This window comes from Spermophilus citellus, assembly GCF_964194105.1.
Source record: "Spermophilus citellus genome assembly, chromosome: 1".
Lineage (NCBI taxonomy): Eukaryota > Metazoa > Chordata > Mammalia > Rodentia > Sciuridae > Spermophilus > Spermophilus citellus.
In genome coordinates, this window is record NC_138182.1 from 246,205,768 (window position 1) to 246,232,361 (window position 26,594).

General features: G+C 35.5%; 1 protein-coding gene across 3 annotated transcripts in view; it reads right to left on the bottom strand.

Moving 5' to 3' along the window:
- Positions 1 to 26,594, bottom strand: part of NDUFS4 (NADH:ubiquinone oxidoreductase subunit S4) — a 118,750-nt gene that overhangs the window by 19,353 nt on the left and 72,803 nt on the right. For all 3 annotated transcript variants that reach the window (XM_081310680.1, XM_081310681.1, XM_081310679.1), the window contains one exon: positions 16,175 to 16,347. In XM_081310680.1, coding sequence (XP_081166806.1) covers positions 16,175 to 16,347 — 173 coding nt within the window. The remainder of the gene's footprint in view (positions 1 to 16,174; positions 16,348 to 26,594) is intronic.

Consider the following 26,594-nt stretch of genomic DNA (forward strand, 5'->3'; position numbering starts at 1 on the left):
AAAATTTAGAAAGGACTTCAGAAGTAATTTGGATAATGGAGAGCAATGAAATATAAACAAAAGAGAACATGGAAAGTAGGTCTCCTTGAGTCAAAGTCCCACAAACTGTTGCTGAAATTCTGGTCATATACTATAGTTGCTATTCTGGAACTCCTATGATCTCCCTATAATCATATACATTCCTACCATAAACCCCTCTTGTATGCAAAAGAATTTCAAATGCCTGGCTATATTAGTATCAATAACTGATGGTTTTATATTGATATTCTTTTTGAAAGCGGATAAGTTTTCTCAGTTCTAATTAAATTAGTTATACTGAGAACAGAAGTGCCAACATAAATATGGTCCAATACTTTGATAAGTGTTGACAGGCACAATGTCTTAGTTGAAAATATGAAACAATAGCAAAAAAATTGTAGAAAAAAACGAGAACAGAGCTCTATTTTCTACAAAGGCAGCATAGCCTTTATTTAAATTATCCTAACTTTATTTATGAAAAAATATATGTTAATAATAAACATTTGTACCAGTAAGTCTTCATCATTCAGCTATTTGGTTTCTACCTTTATTAATCTCCTATGTTTTGAAATTCTTGATGGATATGTTGCCACCAATATCTCCCTAATTTATCTTTTTTGTCTCTTTTCTTAAGTCCCATTTACTCCTTGCTACGTTACCAGATTAAGCTCAAAAACTTCAAATAGTTCCTACTTTCCAGTCTTTTTTTTTTTTTTTTTTTTGGTATCAGGAACTCCAGGGTCTTTACCACTGAGCTGCATTCCTATCTCTCCCCCTGCCCCTTTTTTGACACAGGGTTTTACTAACTGTGGAGGCTAGCTAGGTTCAAACTTGGGAATTCTCCTACCTCTGTTTCTCAAGTAGCTGGGATATAGCTGGGCACCTGGCTGTTTTTTAATTACTCCCCTTAAAAGTAACCCACCAGTCAAATCAGACTCTCTCCTTTTTTTTTTTATTGTTGGTCGTTCAAAACATTACATAATTCTTGATATATCATATTTCACAGTTTGATTCAAGTGGGTTATGAACTCCCATTTTTACCCCTTATACAGATTGCTGAATCACATCATTTACACTTCCATTGATTTACAGATTGCCATTCTAGTGTCTGTTGTATTCTGCTGCCTTTCCTATCCTCTACTATCCCCCCTCCCCTCTTCTCTACCCCCTCTACTGTAAATCATTTCTTCCACTTGTATTATTCTTCCCTTACCCCTCACTTCCTCTTGTATGTAATTTTGTATAACCCTGAGGATCACCTTCCATTTCCATGCAATTTCCCTTCTCCTTCCTTTCCCTCCCACCTCTCATCCCTGTTTAATGTTAATCTTCTGAACTCATGCTCTTCGGCCCTACTCTGTCCTTAGTTACTCCCCTTATATCAAAGAAGACATTTGGCATTTGTTTTTTAGGGATTGGCTAGCTTCACTTAGCATAATCTGCTCTAATGCCATCCATTTCCCTCCAAATTCTATGATTTTGTCATTTTTTAATGCAGAGTAATACTCCATTGTGTATAAATGCCACTTTTTTTTTATCCATTCATGTATTGAAGGGCATCTAGGTTGGTTCCACAATCCTGCTATCGTGAATTGTGCTGCTATGAACATCGATATAGCAGTGTCCCTGTAGCATGCTCTTATTAGGTCTTTAGGGAATAGACCGAGAAGGGGAATAGCTGGGTCAAATGGTGGTTCCATTCCAAGCTTTCCAAGAAATCTCCATACTGCTTTCCAAATTGGCTGCACCAATTTGCAGTCCCACCAACAATGAACAAGTGTACCCTTTTCCCCACATCCTCGCCAGCACTTGTTGTTGTTTGACTTCGTAATGGCTGCCAACCTTATTGGAGTGAGATGGTATCTTAGGGTGGTTTTGATTTGCATTTCTCTGCTAGCGATGGTGAGCATGTTTTCATGTACTTATTAATTGATTGTATATCCTCCTCTGAGAAGTGTCTGTTCAGGTCCTTGGCCCATTTGTTGATTGGGTTATTTGTTATCTTATTGTCTAATTTTTTGAGTTCTTTGTATATTCTGGATATTAGGGCTCTATCTGAAGTGTGAGGAGTAAAGATTTGTTCCCAGGATGTAGGCTCCCTATTTACCTCTCTTATTGTTTCTTTTGCTGAGAAAAAACTTTTTAGTTTGAGTAAGTCCCATTTGTTGATTCTAGTTATTAACTCTTGCGCTATGGGTGTCCTATTGAGGAATTTGGAGCCCGACCCCACAGTATGTAGATCATAGCCAACTTTTTCTTCTATCAGACGCCGTGTCTCTGATTTGATATCAAGCTCCTTGATCCATTTTGAATTAACTTTTGTGCATGGCAAGAGAAAGGGATTCAGTTTCATTTTGATGCAAATGGATTTCCAGTTTTCCCAGCACCATTTGTTGAAGATGCTATCCTTCCTCCATTGCATGCTTTTAGTCACTTTATCAAATATAAGATAGTTGTAGTTTTGTGGATTGGTTTCTGTGTCCTCTATTCTGTACCATTGGTCCACCCGCCTGTTTTGGTACCAGTACCATGCTGTTTTTGTTACTATTGCTCTGTAGTATAGTTTGAAGTCTGGTATCGCTATACCGCTTGATTCACACTTCCTGCTTAGCATTGTTTTTGCTATTCTGGGTCTTTTATTTTTCCATATGAATTTCATGATTGCTTTATCTATTTCTACAAGAAATGCCATTGGGATTTTGATTGGCATTACATTGAACTTATAGAGAACTTTTGGTAATATCACCATTTTGATGATGTTAGTTCTGCCTATCCATGAACAGGGTATATTTTTCCATCTTCTGAGATCTTCTTCTATATCTCTCTTTAGGGTTCTGTAGTTTTCATTGTATAAGTCTTTCACCTCTTTTGTTAGGTTGATTCCCAAGTATTTTATTTTTTTTTTTGAGGATATTGTGAATGGAGTGTTTTTCCTCATTTCCGTTTCAGAGGATTTGTCGCTGATATACAGGAATGCATTTGATTTATGCATGTTGATTTTATATCCTGCCACTTTGCTGAATTCATTTATTAGCTCTAATAGTTTCTTTGTAGACCCTTTTGGGTCTGCTAGGTATAGAATCATGCCATCTGCAAATAGTGATAATTTAAGTTCTTCTTTTCCTATTTTTATGCCTTTAATTTCTTTTGTCTAATTGCTCTGGCCAGTGTTTCCAGGACTATGTTGAACAGAAGTGGTGAGAGAGGGCATCCCTGTCTTGTTCCAGATTTTAGAGGGAATGCCTTCAATTTTTCTCCATTCAGAATGATGCTAGCCTGAGGCTTAGCATAGATTGCTTTTACAATGTTGAGGTATGATCCTGTTATCCCAAATTTTTCTAGAGTTTTGAACATAAAGGGATGCTGTACTTTGTCGAATGCTTTTTCTGCATCTATCGAGATGATCATATGGTTCTTATTTTTAAGTCTATTGATGTGGTGAATAACATTTATTGATTTCCATATATTGAACCAGCCTTGCATCCCAGGGATGAATCCTACTTGATCATGGTGTACAATTTTTTTGATATGTTTTTGAATCCGATTCGCCAGAATTTTATTGAGGATTTTTGCATCTAGGTTCATTAGAGATATTGGTCTGTAGTTTTCTTTCGTTGAAGTGTCTTTGTCTGGTTTAGGCATCAGGGTGATGTTGGCCTCATAGAATGAATTTGGAAGTTCTCCCTCTTTTTCTATTTCCTGAAATAGCTTGAAAAGTATTGGTACTAGTTCCTCTTTAAAGGTTTTGTAAAACTCTGCTGTATACCCATCCGGTCCTGGGCTTTTCTTAGTTGGTAGTCTTTTGATGGTTTCTTCTATTTCCTCAATTGTTATTGGTCTGTTTAGGTTGTCTATATCCTCCTGACTCAATCTGGGCAGATCATATGACTTAAGAAAATTATCTATGCCTTCACTATCTTCTATTTTATTGGAGTATAAGGATTCAAAATAATTTCTGATTATCTTCTGTATTTCTGAAGTGTCTGTTGTGATATTGCCTTTTTCATCCCGTATGCTAGTAATTTGGGTTCTCTCTCTTCTTCTCTTCGTTAGCATGGCTAAGGGTCTGTCGATTTTATTTATTTTTTCAAAGAACCAACTTTTAGTTTTGTCAATTTTTTCAATTGTTTCTTTTGTTTCAATTTCATTAATTTCAGCTCTGATTTTAATTATTTCTTGCCTTCTACTTCTTTTGCTGTTGTTTTGCTCTTCTTTTTCTAGGATTTTGAGATGAAGTATGAGATCATTTATTTGTTGGTTTTTTCTTTTTTTAAGGAATGAACTCCAAGCAATGAATTTTCCTCTTACACCTGCTTTCAATGTGTCCCATAGATTCCGATATGTTGTGTCTGTGTTTTCATTTAACTCTAAGAAGTTTTTAATTTCCTCCTTGATGTCTTCTAAAACCCATTGATCATTCAGTAACCTATTGTTCATTCTCCAAGTGATGCATGATTTTTCCTTCCTTCTTTTATCGTTGATTTTCAGTATCATTCCATTATGATCAGATAAGATGCATGGTATTATCTCTACTCCTTTATATTGTCTAAGAGTTGCCCTGTGACATAATATATGATCTATTTTTGAGAAGGATCCATGTGCTGCTGAGAAAAAAGTGTAACTGCTTGATGTTGGGTGGTATATTCTATATATGTCAATTAAGTCTAGGTTGTTAATTGTGTTATTGAGTTCTATAGTTTCCTTATTCAACTTTTGTTTGGAAGATCTGTCCAGTGGTGAGAGAGGTGTGTTGAAGTCTCCCATGATTATTGTATGGTGGTCTATTAGACTCTTGAACTTGAGAAGAGTTTGCTTGATGAACATAGCTGCACCATTGTTTGGGGCATATATATTTATGATTGTTATGTCTTGTTGGTGTATGGTTCCCTTGAGCAGTATGTAGTGTCCCTCTTTATCCCTTTTGATTAACTTTGGCTTGAAATCTATTTTATTTGATGTGAGTATGGACACTCCTGCTTGTTTCCGCAGTCCATGAGTGGTATGATTTTTCCCAACCTTTCACCTTCAGTCTATGTATATCTTTTCCTATCAAATGCGTCTCCTGTAGGCAGCATTTTGTTGGGTCTTGTTTTGTGATCCATTCAAGTAGCCTGTATGTCTTAATTGGTGAGTTTAAGCCATTAACATTTAGGGTTATTATTGAGATTTGGTTTGTTCTTCCAGCCATATTTGTTTATTAATGTTACTAAATCTGATTTGTTTTCCTCTTTGATTACTTTCCCCCCTTTACTGTCCTACCTCCCACTGTTGGTTTTCATTGTTATTTTCCATTTCCTCTTCCTGTAATGTTTTGCCAAAGATTTTTTGAAGAGATGGTTTTCTAGCTGCGAATTCTTTTAACTTTTGTTTATCGTGGAAGGTTTTAATTTCATCTTCCATCCTGAAGCTTAATTTCGCCGGATACACGATTCTTGGTTGGAAACCATTTTCTTTCAGTGTTTGAAATATGTTATTCCAGGATCTTCTAGATTTCAGAGTCTGTGTTGAAAGATCAGCTGTTAACCTGATTGGTTTACCCCTAAATGTAATCTGCTTCCTTTCTCTTGTAGCTTTTAAAATTCTCTCCTTATTCTGTATGTTGGGCATCTTCATTATAATGTGTCTAGGTGTGGATCTCTTATGATTTTGCACATTCGGCGTCCTGTAGGCTTCTAGGATTTGGGATTCTGTCTCACTCTTCAAGTCTGGGAAGTTTTCTTGTATTATTTCATTGAATAGATTGTTTATTCCTTTGGTTTGGAGCTCTATGCCTTCCTGTATCCCAATGACTCTTAAGTTTGGTCTCTTTATGTTATCCCATATCTCTTGGATGTTCTGCTCATGGTTTCTTAACAGTCTTGCTGAGCTGTCTAATTTCTTTTCAAGTTGAAATACTTTGTCTTCATTGTCTGATGTTCTATCTTCTAAGTGTTCTACTCTGCTGGTAGTATTCTCAATTGAGTTTTTAAGTTGGTTTATTGCTTCCTGCATTTCTAGGATTTCTATTTGTTTGTTTTTTATAACCTCTGTCTCCCTGTATAACTGATCCTTTGCATCTTGGATTTGTTTATGTAATTCCTTGTCAAAGTGATCTTTCATTGTCTGATTTTGCTGTCTCATGTCTTCCTTGAAACTCCAGATCATCTGAAGCACGTATATCCTGAATTCTTTATCTGACATTCCATCTGTTGCAGCTATTCCCTCTTCTAAAGTTGAGTTGACCTGCATTGCTTGTGGTCCTTTCTTGCCTTGTCTTTTCATACTGCTTGCGTTTCTTTATGCTTGGTAAAACTGTTGTTTTTGAAATTTTCCCCCTATTTATTTATATTGCTCTTGTATAGTTGGGCGGGTAGTGGCTGTGCTCTTCCTCCAATTGGGGTGATCTGTCTACCACGCTGGCGGGCTGCTAGGCCTGCTCTGCCGGTCGCAGGTCTGCCCACCCTCGGGCGTGGGTGGCGGCTCTGCTCTGCCCCCACTCCAATTGTGGTGACGTGACTACCATGCCCTCAGGTTGTTGGGCCTGATCCGGATGCGGGCGGCGGCTCTGCTCGGCCCCTACTCCAATTGGTGTGATGTGTCTACCACGCTGGCAGGCCTCTGGGCCTGATTTGCCGGTGGGTCGCAGGTCTGCCTACCTTGCAGGCTCGGGTGGCTGCTCTGCTCGGCCCCCACTCCAAATGGGGCTACCTGACTGCCATTCCGGCGGGTCGCTGGGCCTTTTCCGGACATGGGCGGTGGCTCTGCTCCGCCCCCACTCCAACCAGTGTGACGTGTCTGCCTCGCCGGCCAGCCGTTAAACCCGTTCCGCCGGTGGGCCGCTGGTCTGCCTACCTTGCAAGCTCGGGCGGCGGCTCTGCTCGGCCCCCACTCCAAATGGGGTGACTTGACTGCCACGCCGGTGGGCCGCTGGGCCTTTTCCGGGCACAGGCAGCGGCCCCGCTCAGCCCCCACTCCACTCGGTGCGACGTGTCCACCATGCTGGCAGGCCACCGGGCCTGTCCCGCCGGTGGGTCGCAGGTCTGCCTACCTTGCAGGCTTGGGCGGCGGCTCTGCTTGGCCCCTACTCCAAATGGGGTGACTTGACTACCACGCCATCGGGTTGCTGGTCCTGATCCAGGCGTGGGCGGCTGCTCTCTTCGGCCCCAGCTGCAGTTGGGGTGACGTGGTACTACGCTGGTGGGTCGCTTGGCCTGTTCTGGGCGCAGGCGGCAGCTCCACTCTGCCCCTCTGGCCCCACAGCACCCAGCAGGACCCGGACTGAGAAGCAGTTTCCGCAGGTTCCCCAGCCCTGGGCTAAAGCAGCTCCGGGAGCCTGAACCCGGCCACTCCGAGCTCGGTGCATGCTCTGCTAGGAGCAGGCTCCAAGAAGCAGTCTCCGCGGGTTCCCCAGTCCTGGGCCAAAGCAGCTCCGGGAGCCACAACCCGGCCGCTCCGAGCTCGGTGCACGGTCCGCTAGGAGCAGGCTCCAAGAAGCAGTGTCCGCGGGTTCCCCAGCCCTGGGCCAAAGTAGCACCGGGAGCCAGAACCCAGCCGCTCTGAGCTCGGTGCATGCTCTGCTAGGAGCAGGCTCCAAGAATCAGTCTCCGCGGGTTCCCCAGCCCTGGGCCAAAGCAGCTCCGGGAGCCAGAACCCGGCCTCTCCGAGCCCAGTGCATGCTCCGCTAGGAGCAGGATCCAAGAAGTAGTCTCCGCAGGTTCCCCAGCCCTGGGCCAAAGCAGCTCTGGGAGCCAGAACCCGGCTGCCCCGAGCTCGGTGCATGCTCTGCTGGGAGCCGGCTCCAAGAAGCAGTCTCCGCGGGTTCCCCAGCCCTGGGCCAAAACAATTCCGGGAGTCAGCACCCGGCCGCTCCGAGCTCGGTGCACAGTCCGCTAGGAGCAGGCTCCAAGAAGCAGTCTCCGCGGGTTCCCCAGCCCTGGGCCAAAGCAGCTCCGGGAGCCAGAACCCGGCCGCTCAAAGCTCGGTGCACGCTCTGTAGGAGCAGGCTCCAAGAAGCAGTCTCCGCAGGTTCTCAAGCCCTGAGCCTGAGCTATCTGTCTGCGATACGCAGGCAAATAACAGCCTGAAATCACCTGTTCCGTAGCTGAGTGAGCTGAGATCAGTAGAAAACAGGGATTTACGTCAGCTCTCCAAGATGGCAGCCGCTGGCCTCCTTCGTGATCTGACCGGTGTGGAGAACCAAACTGGACCGCTTCCCTCCACCGTCTCAAACCCAGAACTAAGCACTAAGCACAGCCATTGCACCACAAAATCAGACTCTTAATTTTTCTTATAAACACAGTCTGTACTTTCCCAGCAGTTCAATTTGTTCCTTCAATTTAGAATACTCTGCCATCTTCACTAATGGAAGTCCATCCCAACCATCCCTCAGGGTTCACCATAAATACCAAGTATTTCATACCCCACCTTCTTCCAGCTATATATAATTTCTCTTTCAATCTTCACTAAATATAAGTTTGCTTTTATTTTTATATTCAATGTGCTAATTCTCAATTACTAATGTTCCAATTGAGGCAATGATAGAACAGATCACAACTCAGTATTTGTGCCAAACAACTACTCTGAACAAATCATACTGAATTAGATTCAAGTTTATTTTCTTTCTCCCTCCTGTCCAGATAGTTAGGAACATAAGGAACTCAAGGAAAAGTCTAGTCTTATCAGCACAAGGAATATGGAGATGGAGTTTAGGACAGCTAGAGCAGTTTGAAATTTTGTTGGTCAGGGATGGTTGTATAAAAGGGAGATTCTGAAGTATACATGAATGGGTATGGCTCTTACAATAACTGGGAAGGCTGAAAGAACTGAGCAGAGATTTCAGCAGCTGCCTACTACAGGATGAGTCTGGAGTAAGAAATTGGTAAACCTTGTGTTTTGCACTAGAACCTCAGAGAGATTGTGCCTATTAAAAATTTTAAACACTATGTTCTAGTTGTAAGACATAAAACTGAAACAGATGCACTCTAACAAAGCATAAAAATCAATCCTCCCCAAGTTCAAGGTGTGCTCTACCAGTTATTTTTCTGCTAGAACAAAACACATCACATAGCTGCTATCATTAACTCAAGAAGAATAAGGAATCAGAGAATTAATAGATTATTGATTCTTCTCTACAAATTTTTGAGATTATTAACTGTTTTAGGGGTTAATTAGCATATCAGGAATTCACACATTACTAAAAGATCTTCACTTTAGTATTACACATAACTCCAAATGAAAATGCTCCTTTATCAATAGTGCAATAGATAAATTTTGAAAACATAAAGTTAAGCAAAAAGAAACCTGTTTCAGAAGAGTACATAAAGGATAATTCTCTTTAATAAAAAATAAATCTATATAGTTAGAAGTCAGAATAGTGGTTATCTTTGGAAAGGGGCATGGAATGAAATGGGGACTGAAATGCTATTTCTCAATCTGGGTACATACTGAATAGATTTCATTGTAAACTATTACCCACAGTATTATTATTTTTTTTTAATTTTGAAAAGCCATTTTTTTCATATGTAAGATTTTTTATATTTATTTTTCAGTTGTATTGGATACAGTATCTCTATTTTATTTATTTATTGTTTTATGTGGTGCTGAGGATCGAACCCAGGGCCTTGAATGTGCTAGGCAAATGCTCTACCGCTGAGCCACTACTCCAGCCCCATATGTAAGATTTTAAGGTTAACACGTGAAAATTAGTATCATAAGTATCAACTGACGTTTGACTTGACCTAAGAGAGCTATGACTGCATTAAAAATATTTGCAAAACCTTTGGCATTGAGAATTTTTATTAGATATTCTCTAGAAGGCAGAAAATGATAAGCAAATGAGTGTCTATGTGGGAAGGTTTGGTTTTTTTGTTGTTGTTGTTTCCAGTTTCAGTAGCACTAGTTGTTAGAAAGGGTTCTAAATGCTGTCATTGAGTAGCATCATTTAAAAATGTCAGGTCATCTTTCAGTAAACAGAATAAGAAACAGAGATAAAGACTAGAGAAAAAAGTAAGATTTATACTCAATATCTTAGGGTTTTTTGCTTTAAAATATTTCTGAAGTAAGGAATGTCAGAGTCAGGCAATGATAAAACTTTAAACTTATACTCCACTAAGGATAGTATGCGTATATGTGCGTGCAAGCACCTGCGCACACACATACATACACACACACAAACTATTCTTTCACTCTTACGCTAATTTCACTGATTAAGTGAGAAAATCTGAACTACCTCAACAAATTAAATCAAGCCAATATATAAATTTGTGCCCCATCAATGATTATCTAATTGGATCAGAAAATAGATAAAAAAATATATAATTAAAGTCCATTACATGACAACAAACTAAATGTCCCTTAATAGATGTTGGGAGAACATTTAATATAATTCAATACTCATTCCTGATTTTTGATGAGTCTCCCTATGTTGCCCAGGCTGATCTTGCACTCCTGGGCTCAAAGATCCTGCTGCCTCAGCCTCCTGAGTAGCTGTGACTACAGACATAGGAAACATTTCCAATGAAGAAGGAAAGAGACAATAAGAATGTTGTATATAACCATTAACCGTCAACAATGTCTGAAAATTCTACTCAATGAAGTAAGGCAAGAAAAAGAAATTAACTGTAAGTGTAAGAAGAAAAAACAAACTACTTCACGTTTTAGATTATACAAGTACCAAATCAAAGTGAATTCCTTGGAAAGTCATAAAAACTAATGGGACAATACACAGGATGGCTCTGTGCAAAATTAACTTAAAATACTGGTGATACTCAACTAGAAAATGTAACAAAAAAAAATCATCCAAAACAATAGTGAAAACTAACCTAGGAATAATTTTAATAAGAGATGGGGTTTTCCTATGTTAAGAAAACCATCGAGTTTTGCCTTGAAGACCTATGAAGTCACATGTATGCATATACATGCAATGAAAAAGGATCCAGGAAAAACAATTGTTGACAAAGTTCACTTCTAAGGAGGGGGAAGGTATGTGGACAAGAGACTAGTTTAATAGATATGGAGAGGAATAATTGATAACATTCATAGTTTATACTGTACATATCCATACTATTTACATCTCCTGTGCAAAACATTCATTTACTTGTTCAACAAAGTCAATAAAGAATAGTAACAGAAACCTTTATTGAAAGATAACAAAAAAAAAATGGGCCATATGATTAAAGCAAATTTTAAAAGTGCCTGTGCATTGAGGTAGAGTAGTGTAAGACAGAAAGATGGGACAAATAATACTTCCGTTTGCTACTTATAAGCCAAAGGACTATCTACAAGACTAAGTATCCACCACTTTGATGACTTATTATGGCTTAAGGATCAAGTATACTACATGAATAGTTAGGCAGTGAGAGAATTAGCAACATCTAAATTAGCATACACCTCTGCTTAAATTAGATGACCTTCTATGTCCATGATGACATGGAACAAATCCTTGTTTCCAAAAGCTGAATGACAGTTCACAATTCTCTACTGAAAATTATTTTAAAAATTAAATATGGAAGTCATACTTTTTAAATATAATGAAATTAACACAGAAGGTAATGAGTCCAAGACACTGATTATCTGTTGGACTCATTACTTCTGTGTTAATTTCATTATATTTAAAACAAATATATTTAGGTTTTACTAAAATTAAAGTCCTTTATACAAGTAAATGAAAACAATTATCATTCCAACAGATAAAAGATTGTTAAGAAACATTAACAATATTAACATAAGATTATTAACCAATAAATAGCTATAGTATTAAATGGGGAAGAATCAACCAAACACCTGCCTTTGCCACCCCATGAGATCAAGATGATTTAAACAGTAAAAACCTTGGGTCAAACTCAAGGGAAGATTTTGAATCTTATTATATTTTTCATGTTTGCATAAAGATAAACCTTTTACCTTTGAATTCTAACATTTAAAGATTCAAGTAATTAAAATAGCATAAGAACACTTCAAATATGAAAAAGAAATGTAAATATAGTATTTTAAAATGTGAATTTAAAAATCTAAAAACAAAGATCAAGCACATTTATCTTAAAATCCTACATGTGAACAAATGTAACCTTTTACAATTATAAAAAATACTATACAGAAATAAAAACAAAATTTATTTAGTATATTTTTTAAAAAAATCATATTAAGACAACTTTCAATATAAGGCCTTTCTTCTGCCCTCTCTGAAAAACATTTGAGATTTCAAATTTCTGTCACAAAATTACCACAAAGGTAACTTTAAATTACCTTTTCCATTAGCATTGCTTCTACTGTTCAAGGAAAAGCATCGTTTTCTTTGTATTAATAGCAACTGCATGGAAAAAACCTCCAAAGGTATACAAAGATTATCTCTCTAAGTGTTATGTTTGTCATCGTTTTTATCCGACATACTTCTTAACTCTCTGTAATACTCCTATGTCATCAGTTTTAGGTGTCTATTAAATTCTCCATGCCACTCCATCCATGTGGTAGATTCTAGCCAGACGGAGAAAATGAATGCAGTTAAGCACACATCCTCTATTTTATGAAACTTTGTCTTTATAAATGAACATATTTTGAGTATAGAATGAAAGGTCATTTCTCTTTTAGCATATCCAGGAATTATTTCTTTGACCAATAGCAAAAAATCACATTAAAATATTAACATTCTATTTTTCCCATTAAATAAAGTAATTCTCTCATTAAAAGGAAATATTACAAACCTATATATCTACCTAGGTTTTAAATACTTTTGCTATACTCCACAAATCAATGTTAGATAAATAATGATAAAATATAAGCAGACTAAGAATTTAAAACTGTAATAAGCCATGGATTTATCTGGGAAACAGATTTCTTAGTTAAAACGATGAACACTAAGTAGATGATGAGAAGCCTTCACTTTCTAATTATAACAATTTTATACAAGGGCTTAAAATGTCAGAAATTAGTATGTTCAAGCAATACTTATTATATACTATCTTTTTGTGTTAAAATGCTAAGAATGAAAAAATATAACTTTGATTCTAATATTAGCAATGAGCCCCTGTTTTAATCAAATAAAATAATCAAATATTTAGACATAATTTTTTTTTCATGTTAGTGGTTTAAATATCAGAACCAAGAGAAGTAGTAAAGATTTTCTGTTGTTGTTATTTAAGATTCAAAACAATGCTTCAGACAAACCAACTTTATAGAGAGTTCTATCATTTCAAAAATACTTTACTTTGGAAAAACTACATTTTGAAAAGAACTTTATTTCTTTTATTTCCCAAACATAGAGTATAGCTCATTTTCAATTCATATGCAATAAAAGCAGTATTTCCCTATTCAGGCACAGTAGGTTTAATTTTGTTCCAAAAGCAGGAAGGCATTAAATAATAAGTATTTCAAAAGTTAGTTGTGCTATTTCTAGAATCAATACTATGATAATGATTGTAAAAACATTTTGCAAGCAGAGCAAAGTAAAACTTAACCTATAGAAAGGGTTCAGGACATGCTACCCCAAAATATGGCATCTTGGCAGATGAGAAAACAGCAGAATCAGGAAGTTATCTCGGGTCTTTGCTTGTCCTTCTCCCTTGAAGCAAGTTGTAACAATTCTCTGACCTCTTTCCAAAATAACCTGAGACCATCATTCTAGAAGTGTCTACTCTATAACTAGAGGAAAGGGATCTCTGAAGACACAGGGGCACAGAAAAGAAAATAAACAGGCAAGAACAAAGTTCCCCCAGCTTATTACCATTAGATCATACCAGCTTTGTCCAATCATGATTATATACAACTTTTTGCCAAACTTTAGCATAAAAATAAGTCTCCCTGTTTCTTTGGGTGTTCATTATAGGGCTATATCACTTAAAAATTACTATAAATGAATCTGTATGCTATTCTTATTAATTTATCTTTTTATAAATTGCCTCAGCCTTGAAACTTGTGGTGGATATGAGGAAAAAGTATTACTTTTTCTATTCTACAACTCTCAACCTCATATTCTTACATGAATAAGTATTCAAATAAGAGTATATCAATTTAGAGTACACAAGGTACAAATATTCAAACAATGATTTATTACTGAATATTGTTGGAAATGTGTTACAGCGAGTCTCAGATAAACACATTAAAATCTCATAATTCAAAATGAATGAGCACAACATTTCAATCATTGGGTATGGACAAAGTTTTTCCTTAAAGATTTCTTTAGTCTTTAGAAGAATGTGATTTACAAAAAGACTTCATATATTACACAAAACAATTTGTAGGGGCTGGGGATGTGGCTCAGGCGGTAGCGCGCTCGCCTGGCGTGCGTGCGGCCCGGGTTCGATCCTCAGCACCACATACCAACAAGGATGTTGTGTCCACCGAGAACTAGAAAATAAATGTTGAAAATTCTCTCTCTCTCTCTCCTCTCTCAATCTCTCTTAAAAAAAAAAAAAATTTGTATTTGCTATACAAATACCTACAAACTAGCTTTTGTCAATGATCAGATGACTGTGTTGGTTTGTATCTGTGTCTTCCATTCTGTTCCATTGGTTTGTGTGTATGGTTTTTTTAATTTTTTTTTTTTTTAGTTGTAGATGGACACAATACCTTTATTTTATTTAATTTTTATATGGTGCTGAGGCTCGAACCCAGTGTGTCACATGTGCAAAGCAATCACTTTACCACTGAGCCACAACCCCAACCCTGTGTGAATGTTTTTATGCCAGTACCATGCAGTTTTTGTTACTATCGCTCTGTAGTACAATCTGAAGGCGGATATTGTGATGCCTCCTGTTTTGCTTTTTTGGCTTAGAACTACTTTGGCTATTATGGGTCTTTTATTCTTCCAAATGATTTTAAGATTGTTTTTTCTTATTCGGTGAAGAATGTCACTGGTATTTGATGGAGATTTCACTGAATCTGTCGATTGCTTTTGTAATGTAGCCTTTTCGATAATAGTAATTCTGCCTATCTATGAATAGTGGGAGGTCTTTTCATCTTCTAGTGTCTTTAATATTTTTCTTCAGTGTTTTATAATGTTCATGAGGTCTTTCACTGCCTTGGTAGAATTGATTGATTGACTGATTGATTGATTTTGAAGCTACTGTGAATAAAACTGCTTTCCTAATTTCTTTTTCAACAAATTCGGTATTGGTATATAGGAAAGCTATTGATTTTTGCCTGTTGAGTTTCCTATCCTGACATCACCAGCTTTTTATAAGTCTCTTGTGACTCAGTTACCATGTCAGTCAGCTCTATGTCCTTTTCTCCCTCCTTTCCCTTTGCCTTTTTCCATTCCTTTTTCTTTTTCCTTTTACACTCTGCCATTTTATAACTATAGAACTTAGGATAATATGTTTAATTCTCTGGGGACAAATGCATGGAGTACTGCATACATACCTACGTTAAGGGCAGCTAAGTGGCAGGCCACTCCCCTCATGTTAGGCGTGTGAGCAGCAAACAGCTTACCCATAGGTACAGCCCTGGGCATGAGACCACAGTGTTGCAGTCCCTGAGCTTGCTCCACCACCCATTCCTCAATTGGTCGCTGCAAGGACAGTTAGCAAAAAATTGTATTGGTGGCTGCCTGTAATCTGCCTAGCTACTGCCCAAGTATATATACATGGTAACTGCAATAAAATCAGACCTGCTCCCCCCCAAAAACAATCCTACAAACTATACCTATATATCATTTGCTTAATAACATATAATTCTATTTCGATTGCAACAGGGAAGATTAACAAAAATTCTCCCAGGTATACTGAAAAGATGTCCCTGAATAGTTTATTCCAATGCATTGAAAAAGTAATTTATTTTTCTCAAGAAGTTACATGTTTTCCTCAAATTAGCTAATTTCTGAACTCAATTCCCAACTCCTTACAAACAAGATATGTAAAGGAGTTTTACTTTAAATTTAAAAGCAAGTTAAAAAGTGTCAATAAATTAGCAATCACATAGTATCTTAGACTAATATACCTAGCTTGAATACCAGGCTAACAATCCTTATAATGTCAATCATTTTATCTAATAAATAGTATTTAGAATAATATTTCTGGTGTAATGTGTTGAACCATATTTATTTGATATTTATATAAAATATATAAAGAAAAATACATATCTGTGTAGACTGTACATTAAGAATTTGAAAATCAACATTTTAAAGAAAAATCTACACAGAAACAGAAAACTGAAAACAATATTTATGTTAAAACAAAATACTCACGTTGATGCCCAACCCATCAAAGGATTTTCCCATCGTTCCCTGGTATCAAACTCCATCCTCCATTTTTTTGTGTTGTTTACTCCAGACTGCATGTTATTTCGAGCAGGAACAAAGATCCTGACTTTTCTAGTTTTGATATGCTCTTCTGGAACACCAGTTAATGTAGTGATATCCTAAAGAAAAACAAGCAAACGAATATGTTTCTAACAGTCTATGTTCCCACTAATGTACTTTTGTTGTCCCCTATAATCATGCAATTCTATTCAGAGTTATTTATAAAATGAGAAAACTTTATTGCTTATTTCACTACTACTCGGATATTTTACTACATAAACTGCCATTCTGATAACTGTAAATGGTGTATTTGAGAGGTGGTTTTAGGAACAGTGGGAAAGGAATCATTAAACAAAATTTAAATCCCTTTGTCCAACAAAGCTTTGGTACTTTCTCATGCCCCCCAAACACTCCCCACCACCTCCTCCACCCCAAGCACTCCCTACCACCTCCCCCCCCCACATCCCCTCCCCACCCCACCCCAGCGCTGGGGATCTAATCCAGGGCCTCCTGCACAGCAGGCAAGTGCTATACCATTGAGCTATACCTTCAGTACAACACTGAAAATTTCTGGAATCTACTTGTAAAACCTGTAGTCAATATGCTCTTATTTTGCAAGCAGGTTCAACAGGTCAGACAAGAAAAAAATGTAAGTAGATATTAAAAGTAAAAGGATGGGAAAATAGACAATTGTAAGCAGAAAAAAAAATCTTATTACCAGTGGTTTCTGTGTCAAATTGCTTAAAAGACACTCCCTTCAGAGGGAGGACTGAGCCTTTTTGTAAACAATCAAAATCAAATAACAACTTTAATTGGCAATTTATCTCTCTAATGAAACCTACTGAAAGACTAGTAAAGCAAATCTAACCTATAAAGGTAAATAAAAAGTTTCACAATTTTTGAAGAAATGGGAAATGAAAACAATAGTAACTTTCTTAACTCCCATTTTCTATTCTTTTATCTAGTAACAAACATTCAACTGGAGCATGCATAGAATCCTGATGCTACAGATTAGATGTATTTGTCAAAACATAGTAGCAATCAGAACACCAAATAATAAATTCAGAGTTAAAATCTCCAGTTTATAAAGGCAAAAACTTTATTCTAGCAAAGTAAAATCACATTAGGGTTAACCATATCACTGTTTATAAGTATGCCATTTTAAAATCATTAAAACAAAAGGTAGAATTCAGTGGGAGAGCGATTTGCCTAGCATATGCTAGAATTCCAAAATAAATCCTCAGTGCCACAAAAAAAAAAAAAAAAAAATCACTACAATAAATTTTCAATTTTTTTTCTAGTTAAAACCAAGAAAGTTAGCAAGAAAATGATTTTATCAAACCTGTAAGTACTAGAAAACTTAACCCATTTTGTGAATTTTCATTTCTTTATCATATATCCCCTAAAAAAGCTAATGTCTATTTGCAGTTCTAATCTATCAGTGCTATGAATTAGCATAAATACTTGGTGCTGCAGTATGTACTGGGAAAACACTAAGCACATTTCTGAATTGAGTAGCATCTCTATCCACAAGATTAAAAAACAATTCTTTAAATTTATTTCAGTTAGCAACCAATCCCTGCTTAACATAGTATTTTTCCAATTACACCAATTAGGTGTGGCTACTTTGTCACAACTTGTTTGTTTAAAGAAATGATCTATCAAATATCAAAATGATCCATCTAAATATTTAAACAAATATGCTCTCCTAATACATACCTACGTTATTTTTTACGTTTCTTTATATCTAGGATAAAGACAAGAGAATTGGTACATAACTTAAAAATATAAATACATTTTAATTGATCATTTTTAATTGTCAGGTTAAATTTCAAATCAAAGCAATTTTAAGTATTACTACATTTTAATGACCTTCTATAGCATAGTCCTCTAGTCAGGAGTGTGAAGTGACTCAGCTCCTGGGAGGTCCTCAATGCTTATTTCTCCTTTGGGTTCTATAATATTTGCAGTCTGCCATATTAGTTTATAATTTAATAGGGACATATCAATCTCATGATATATGCTATTTCCTCAGCCACAGCTGAAGCAAGAAATGAACAAACACTGGAAACATGTTATAGAATTTTAAGGTGGGATATCTCCAAATTTCATAGCAACCTGTCCTAACAGGATCAGTTATCTGACTCTTCTTTAAACTGCCCATATTAAGGAAATGTTAAATTCTTACCACAAGTTGACTCAGGAAAATGAGAATACAGAAAATACTTTTTCTTTATAATTTCTATATTGTGATGCATACATGCCAAAGTAATTAAAAAGCCAATGAAATTTTTTAAAAAATTGAAATAGGTCTTTTGATTTTTACCATATAAAGTAGAAAAGGAAAGAGTGAATTTTAGGATGGAAAAATCTCTTCATTTGACCACAAATTTGCTAACAAGCTGTTTATATTCTGAACTCATCACTACCAATCTTTCACATCTTCCCAAATTATTGCAATGACTTATAGGATATCTTTTCCCCAATTTAAAGTTGGCATTTAAAAGCAAACAAGTTTCTGAATTTTTAAGCCAAAGTCCTGACACAAAATCAATTTTTGCCTGCAGAAGACTGGTAAGGTACTGTAACCCAGTTGAGCTGCTGCCAAAGATGCAGAATAAAAAGGCTTGGCATCTCTAACATACTTGACACCTAAAGGGCATAGAAGCTCTAAAATTCCTAGTCCCTGTAGACACACTCTTAGTCTAGACAAACTGATTTCTCACACTTTTAAAATGCACCAAGACACTCTATTGTTATCATTTCATCCACACAGCTTCAGCTAGTGACAGAAGAACCTGTTTTCAATGGGCTAAAGCTCTCACTTCAAGATTCCATTAAAACAATGTAACACTTGAAAGGCACTATGTCCAACTCTACTTGTCTTCCATGGTGTTATCCCTCTAAATTTTCACTGAGCTACCTGTGACTCATACTTCTACAAACAATATAAACATATAAAACATCTGCAAATTATTTAAACTATACTGAATTGATATTCTCCATATATTTCTACTTCTATATCCTAATACAAATCACATGAATTTTCTAAAAACCTATTTATAAGAGAAATGCATTAAGGTTGTTATTATTGCCATTTGTAATTTCTCACCTTACTGGTAACATATTTTAAAATAATAATTCATAAATCTTCTGATTATAAAAACATTAAATCACACAAGGTATGAGAAGCTTTTGAGCTGGCAAGTAAAAAACCTCAAGACTTACCAGATAATAATTATCTGTATATTATAATGAAGCAGGTTACCCTAGAGATAATACATAGATTTACTGAATGTTAACCTTCAATTTGTAAACAATTGAGTCATGCATGAAATGTACATTTTTACTATTAAAGACTATGTACATAATTTTCATGCATATATAATTATGCTATTAGGAAGTGGTAGTCAGTTAATTATAATTCCCAAATGAAGGGCATCCAAATCAAAATTCGCTACTGAAAAGACGCATGTCATAATTCCAAAATTCCATTCTTTCAGTACCATCTTTTTCATAATTAAAAATTTTGGAAGAACTAACAGCTGACCTTCCATTTTTGAAGTCTAGGTAAAAGAAAGAGCAATTTGAAAACTCAATAAATATATATGTGTATGTGTGTCATTTTTTTCAAATACCAATTTCCACTATAAAATATTAGTTTTCCATATAAAAACTGTATGATTCGGTTATCAACTGTCTCCATTTATCTTGTGTGAATTCAACTTTTTTTTTTTTTTAAACAAAGGAAGCAGGGAACAAGCAATGGGAAGTTGGTGTCAAAATGCAGAAAAACCTCCCAGCAAGCTTCTTGCAACCACCCAGGATTTAGAGTCTTGCTGGCCGCTCTCTTTTCAATACCAGAATTTCACACATTTCAATGACTATTATAACTTCAAAGAATCAAATTTTCATCATTGTCCGTCATCTGCCGGTTGATTTGTATAAAGGAGTTCTTCTGCATGCACTCCAAACAAAGGCCTCCTTACTTTTGTGGCTATATATCAAGTTTAAAAGTTTTGTTTGTGACAGTTGTGTCTTTGGTAAATTAGGGTAACACTGAAGGAGTGCAGCTGCTCTGCAGGAACCTCCTTTTTGGCACCATTTCACTTAAATAAAAACTGAATAATTAGCTTCTGCCTTTATTAAACCACAAAAATGCCACTGGCCTTAGTAATTACTTCCGGTTGCCCCACCCACTTAACCTTAATAGTTTACACTAGTCATAAAGAGAAATAAAAGGATTTTGCACTTTGTAATAAAATTTTGCTAGCTTTCTTAGCATACCCAAGGAGGGCAAAATTTTTATCAGGCTTTTGGGAAATAAGTTAACTAAATATTGCATTTAGTATTGATCAATGTTACAGTTTTAATAGAACATATATTGGAACATTAAGTACAAACATTTATTATAGAAACTTACGTCTACTAGAGGCTATTAGTTACCAATGGTGCTCAAATTTATTTGAGTTAAAACTAATCTAAATTTACTGACTTTATTTTTTCCACATTTTTTATTGGTGCATTATATTGTATACAATGGTGGGATTCATTGTTACATATTCACATATGTATACAAGATAACATATTTCTTGGCTAATTGATAACTATATTGATATTCTACTTCAACCATGAAAGATGCTAAAAGAAAAACAATTTTAGATCTGTAACAAAAACTTCCTTTCAAATAACCAGCAGACACTTACAACAAGAAACTCATTAAAGGTCTAATAATTAATGACATTTTACAAAATAAGTTTTAAAGCTAAAATATAGTTGATAGCATAATCATACCTATTTACTTACTATGGAAGAACTTCACACATTTCTAAAAAGTTAGTGGCCACAGGGATTCACATATAATAAAAAATGTTAAGGTAAATTTGAGTTGGGCCAGTAAAACAAAATTTTGTTTGTTAATACAACAAATTGTTGGAATGTGACATCTGTTAAATTTTACACTCTGGGCAAAGGTGTCATGGACACAGAAATATAGTTTTAAATGGATTATTGTGGAGCATGCAAATGATGCTGCTAATCATATTTTTTTTCTCAAAAAAGAGTTCAAGATGTATTTCAAACTCAAAATATTTTTATTACTCCTAGATCCTTCAGAGCAGGCCAGAGAAGAACAACGGCTAAAAGCAAAAGGTGTGTCAAACTGGTTGAAATCCCCAACTTTCAACTTTAATCTTTGTAAATCACTTTACTGCATAAAAGTAAAATAAAGGCTAAATGATGAACATAAAGTGCTTACCTTGAGCAACAAAAAGACCCTCAGTACCTACTACATATTAGATAATAGATACAATGTTCAACAGTATAGACATTTCTGTTGAGAAGAAATTACTAGACATTTTTTTAAAGGATAGTATGAACAAGTAATGGGAAGCTGGTGTCAAGATGCAGAAAAAAATGAGTTAGTAATTAAAGTGTTGTAATTAGAATAGCTTCGTGTATGGGGGAAGGAAAAAAACTTTAGTTTTTCCTTTTCTAAGGGCTGAATACTTCCTGCTTGTTTATGTCAATAACTGTAAATATGTTAAGTAAATTTAAGTGTACTGGGCACACACAGAGACATCTAGTGACATTCATGAAAATGAATAAGATATGATATATCGTTACTTGTTTGTTTCAATTCAAATTCAAAGATCCTACTGTATGCAAAGTTAAGTAGCCTAGGGGCTGCAAAGGATATAATGATAAGACTTTATTCCTGAATCTAAGACGTCTATAATCTATGTATCCATGGGGTAGGAGGATGGGAATAACAAATAATTATACTTCAATATTAGTTAAGAACAAGAAATTATGATTTCTGCACATCTGGAGGAACCAAAGCTCCACCATTTGCTACCTATGGGTACTGACAAGTTTAGTTGCTTAAACTCTGAATGTCATTCTCTTCCTTTAAAATCTATACAACAAAACCTACTTCATACCTCTGTTGGAAGGATTAATTCCGGACATGAATAAAAGAGAAATCCTATTTGGTTTCAAAGATGGAAAAATGTTAGAATATACCTGACCAAGGAAGGAGGCAGAATATTATTTTAGGATATTTATTTTTAAAAGATATTATTAAATATTATAGGAATATTAAATTTAAAATTAATGATAAGACTTTATTCCTGAGTCTAAGAAGTCTATAATTTATATGTCCATGGGGTAGGAGAATGGAAAATTAAAATTAAATTTAAAAACAATATATTCTTATGTGAAATGCCCTAGCAACTGTCTCCTTATCTGTACTACCTACCAATAATTATCCATATGCATATCTACTTTACAATGGCTACACTACCTATACTGCATTGAGCATTCCTAGGTAACATAACATCATTTCCCCCATGAGGTTATCCAGTCTTAAAATCCCATTTTAATGACCATAATTGACTTAAGTCAATATTTCATAATTTCTTAGCCTATTTGTTTACAATGAAAAAATCAAATTATTGTTATTAAGTATACATTACTACAATGAAAATCCAGTCACTTAATTCTTTTAAGGTTAATCACTAAAATTAGAATAAACTGAGACAAAAGTTATAAGAATTTCCATAGTCCCAGACATGTTAGACAATTACTTTCCAAAAGGGGGTCAAATTTCATATTGCTAATAATAATGTATAATTTTGCTTTGACTTTCAGGACACTTAGAAGCAGTTATATGTTAACTGGCTTGACGCTATTTAGTTTACATTTTTCTATTGAAAATTACATAAAAGAGGATGAGTTTGATTGTTGATATATAAAACCAAAAGGTAATAAAATTTCCTCAAAATTGACCCAACTGAAAAGTTCCTCTGTAAGAGCTACTGCCATAAGAAATAAAAATACAAAGGAAACACTCACTTAAACCCTAATTAACTGCTTAAAAATATAACTCTTTGTGTAGGAATGGCAAATATTTTCAGATATCCATTTATGAATTTATATTTTATAATGTTAGAGTCAGAACTCATTATCCCTAACATGGCATGTTGGAGATTACTCTCTGACTTTCTACCACCTCTCTCCCCTGAACCATGGCCATAAAAAAACTCTGGCCCACCTCACCTGAAAAGAGATCACATGAGGGGTCCTTCCAACTCTACACTCAGTGGCCAAGAAGAATCTGAATAAAAAGGCTTTACTGAATTTCATCCAGTTAATTACCATTAGATCATATCTTTTTTGTCCCATCCTACTTTTACATGATTGTCCATTCTTCATTGAATCTAAACATAAAAATGCACCCTGGATCTTTGGGTATTCCTTTGTGAAGGCTCCTGTGTCACATAAAATTTTGGTTAAATAAATCTCTAATTTTTCTCTTATTCATCTGTCTCTTAAGGTGTCAGACATGAACCTCGTGATGGGTATGGAAAAGAAACTATTTTTCCCCTACATTAGAACATTATTGACATATGCTATATAGCCAAATTAAGTCTACTAAAAAGCTATTTTATGAAAAAATGCCACAATTTTTTAAACTGATCTAAAATAATCCCTCCCCCAAATCAGGAAAATCTATTGGAAGACTTCTTTCATTTTTATAAGACACTTGAAACTATCTTTATTTTCTACTACTTTGTAACAACTGAAAGCTAAGTTGTTAAAAAAAAAAATTGTGCTTAACAAATAAATACATGATCAATACCGTCTTAATGAAAACCAGCATGCTCCACTAACACATTCTGAAAATTATGAAACTAATATTATTTTAATAGTTACTAAGACAATGATCAATTTTTAATATCTAAAATGGCTTATTTTTAATCCAATATTCCAGAATTTCTTGGATTTTTAAGTCATTGAGTCATATAGTTAGGTTAGGACAGTAACTTTTAAGAAGCTGTAATAAAAGGGGAAACAAGTTTGGCCACAGGCACTTATAATTTACACAACATTACTTTTCGAAGAGAATCAATTTTGTTACTTTCTTAATCCAATAGTATCTTTCATTCCCTGGTAAATTAAAGGCAGAAAAACAAAGCAACATGAACTATAAGTTATGAAAACAAAATGCATGGTAGCAGAGAACTAAATATAAAGAACATGCATAAACTCTGAATATCAAGTGATGGTTTTAGCAATAAGTGAAATTAATTAAATCCCAAAAGGAAGCTAGAAATAATAGAAATGAACTTAATGGATCAAAAGTTGAATGTCTTTAATTAAAAAAACCAAAAAAAAAAATTACCGAGACAAGCCAGGCATTGAGGGCAAAAGCCCAGGAAACTAGGGCAACAAAGGGGGGAAAACTCATGAGGCAATGATATCTAGACACACTAGGTTGCAAGGAAGCACATTTAAAAAGTGTAAGTCAACTTTCTTATTAATTTGGCATAGTAATAAAAGTTAAACTGCTCAAAAGACTTCTCCTTTCTGCTGTTAGGAACTGGTCATTTGGTTAGTTAAATAAACAGTAGTGAAAAATAGGATCACTAAGTAATAGACACATGTAACTGTGCCCACGTACACATATATACATACACACTCAAACAGTGTACTGTAACACAAAAATTATATATGTACATTCTTTTAGTAAACTTCTGATATACGGCAATGCCTTTTTCTTTGATAGTGACTAGAATTTCAACAACAAAATATACCCCTACAATTTATAGTTTTCATTTTTAAAATATAAAGTGAGAATTTAAAGATGATCATAAAATAATGAGTCCAAAATCTAAAATTTTATGACTTCTTTTTAAAACACAATCTTTTACAATTGTTTCAGCTCCATCTGCTTTGACAAAATTATTCCAGAGGGAAAGGAAATATATTTTCCTTTACTATGACAGTGGGTCCCATTAAAAAAAAAAAAAAGGCAGATTAACAAAAGAAAAAATATACCAATTTCTTTCATGTATGTTTTATATAACACAGGAGGTTTCATGAGAAAACGAATACCCAAATAAATAATTAAACCTGAGTGTTTTTATAGGTTTGATAAAGACTATATAGTTGTAGAAAAATATGATAGAGCAAAAAGGTATGATCCAATGGCAATGGATTGAGGGAAACTTAAGCAAGGCCTATTCATTCATTCAGATTCTTCTCTGTTGTCCTTCACATTCTAAGATAAGGATGTTCCTTTCCTCTAAGTATACGTAGGGATGGCATCTCTTCCATAAAGATCATGTGCTGCTTCAGGAAAAGGTTAGAAAATCCTTTGTTTTATAATAAACTTTCGTCGCCAGCATGCACTCATAAAAAGTATACCTTGGGGAGCAAGATGGGCAGGGGTAAAGACCAGAGTGACTTTCCTGCTTCTGCCATTTTCACAAAATATTCAAAATACCCAGGTGACATATTTTGGGGTGGCATAAATTGAAAACCATCACTAAAAATTCACCTTTATTGTCTTTTCAAAGTATTCAACAGCACTGTCATAGAAAGAACTCTCTTGTCCTCATATAGCATCAGATTATATTATTCAATTAAATTATATAATTATAATGTCAAGTAAAATTGGCAGAGAAAGGTACTTGAAATAAGCATACTGAGTCTTTGTAAAACATTTGACTCAATTATTGAGAGCTGAGTTTAGCGGTATACTAAATAAAGCCTAAATTAAACCATATATGTAAAATGTTTTAGATACAGAGCTGAGTGCAAAAATTGAGCAAACTCTCAAAGGTAAAAAAGTAAGGACTCATTAACAAAGCTATTATTGCAAAGAAATTACATGGAATTCTGTTATCATCCATAATGCAATAATAGGTAACAGACTACCACCCCTGACAAATACAAATGTAAGACTTGGAAAATTCTTTTAAACAACTATTTTTCAGATATGGAACAACTGGATAACACGCAGCCTAGTACTGAGCTTTTGGACAGAAGGAAAACTCAAAATGTAGTCTTATAATTGTTGTAGTCTTATGCCACTAAGGCACATTCCAGACTAGTGCAGAGATACACCATTCTCACTGAATAGAAAGGCTAAGGTGATTGGAGTTCAGAGATACTGAGAAACATTTGTGAAGCAAAGTTATGAAGAGGAAGAGTTACATAGAGAATGCATGGTTGAGATGGGGTTGTGGCTTAGTGTACAGTGCTTGCCTAGCATGTGTGAGGCAATGGGTTCGATTCTTAGCACCACATATAAATAAATAAAGTCCACTGACAACTAAAAAATTATTTTTAAAAAAATGCATGGTCTTTGAGTCAAAGGAGACTGTGAAGTAGGACAGGTAATGGAAGCTTGCCCAAGTGGAGACACTATGAATACTCCATGCTTTCAGTGGAGACACAAGAAAGGTCAAACCTCAGAAGTACAGCAACTCTAAACCCATCTAGACAATGTTTATTATCAATCACTGAAAAAAATCAAGTTGATCAGTCAGTAACTGGCTGCTGACACAAAATACTCTAT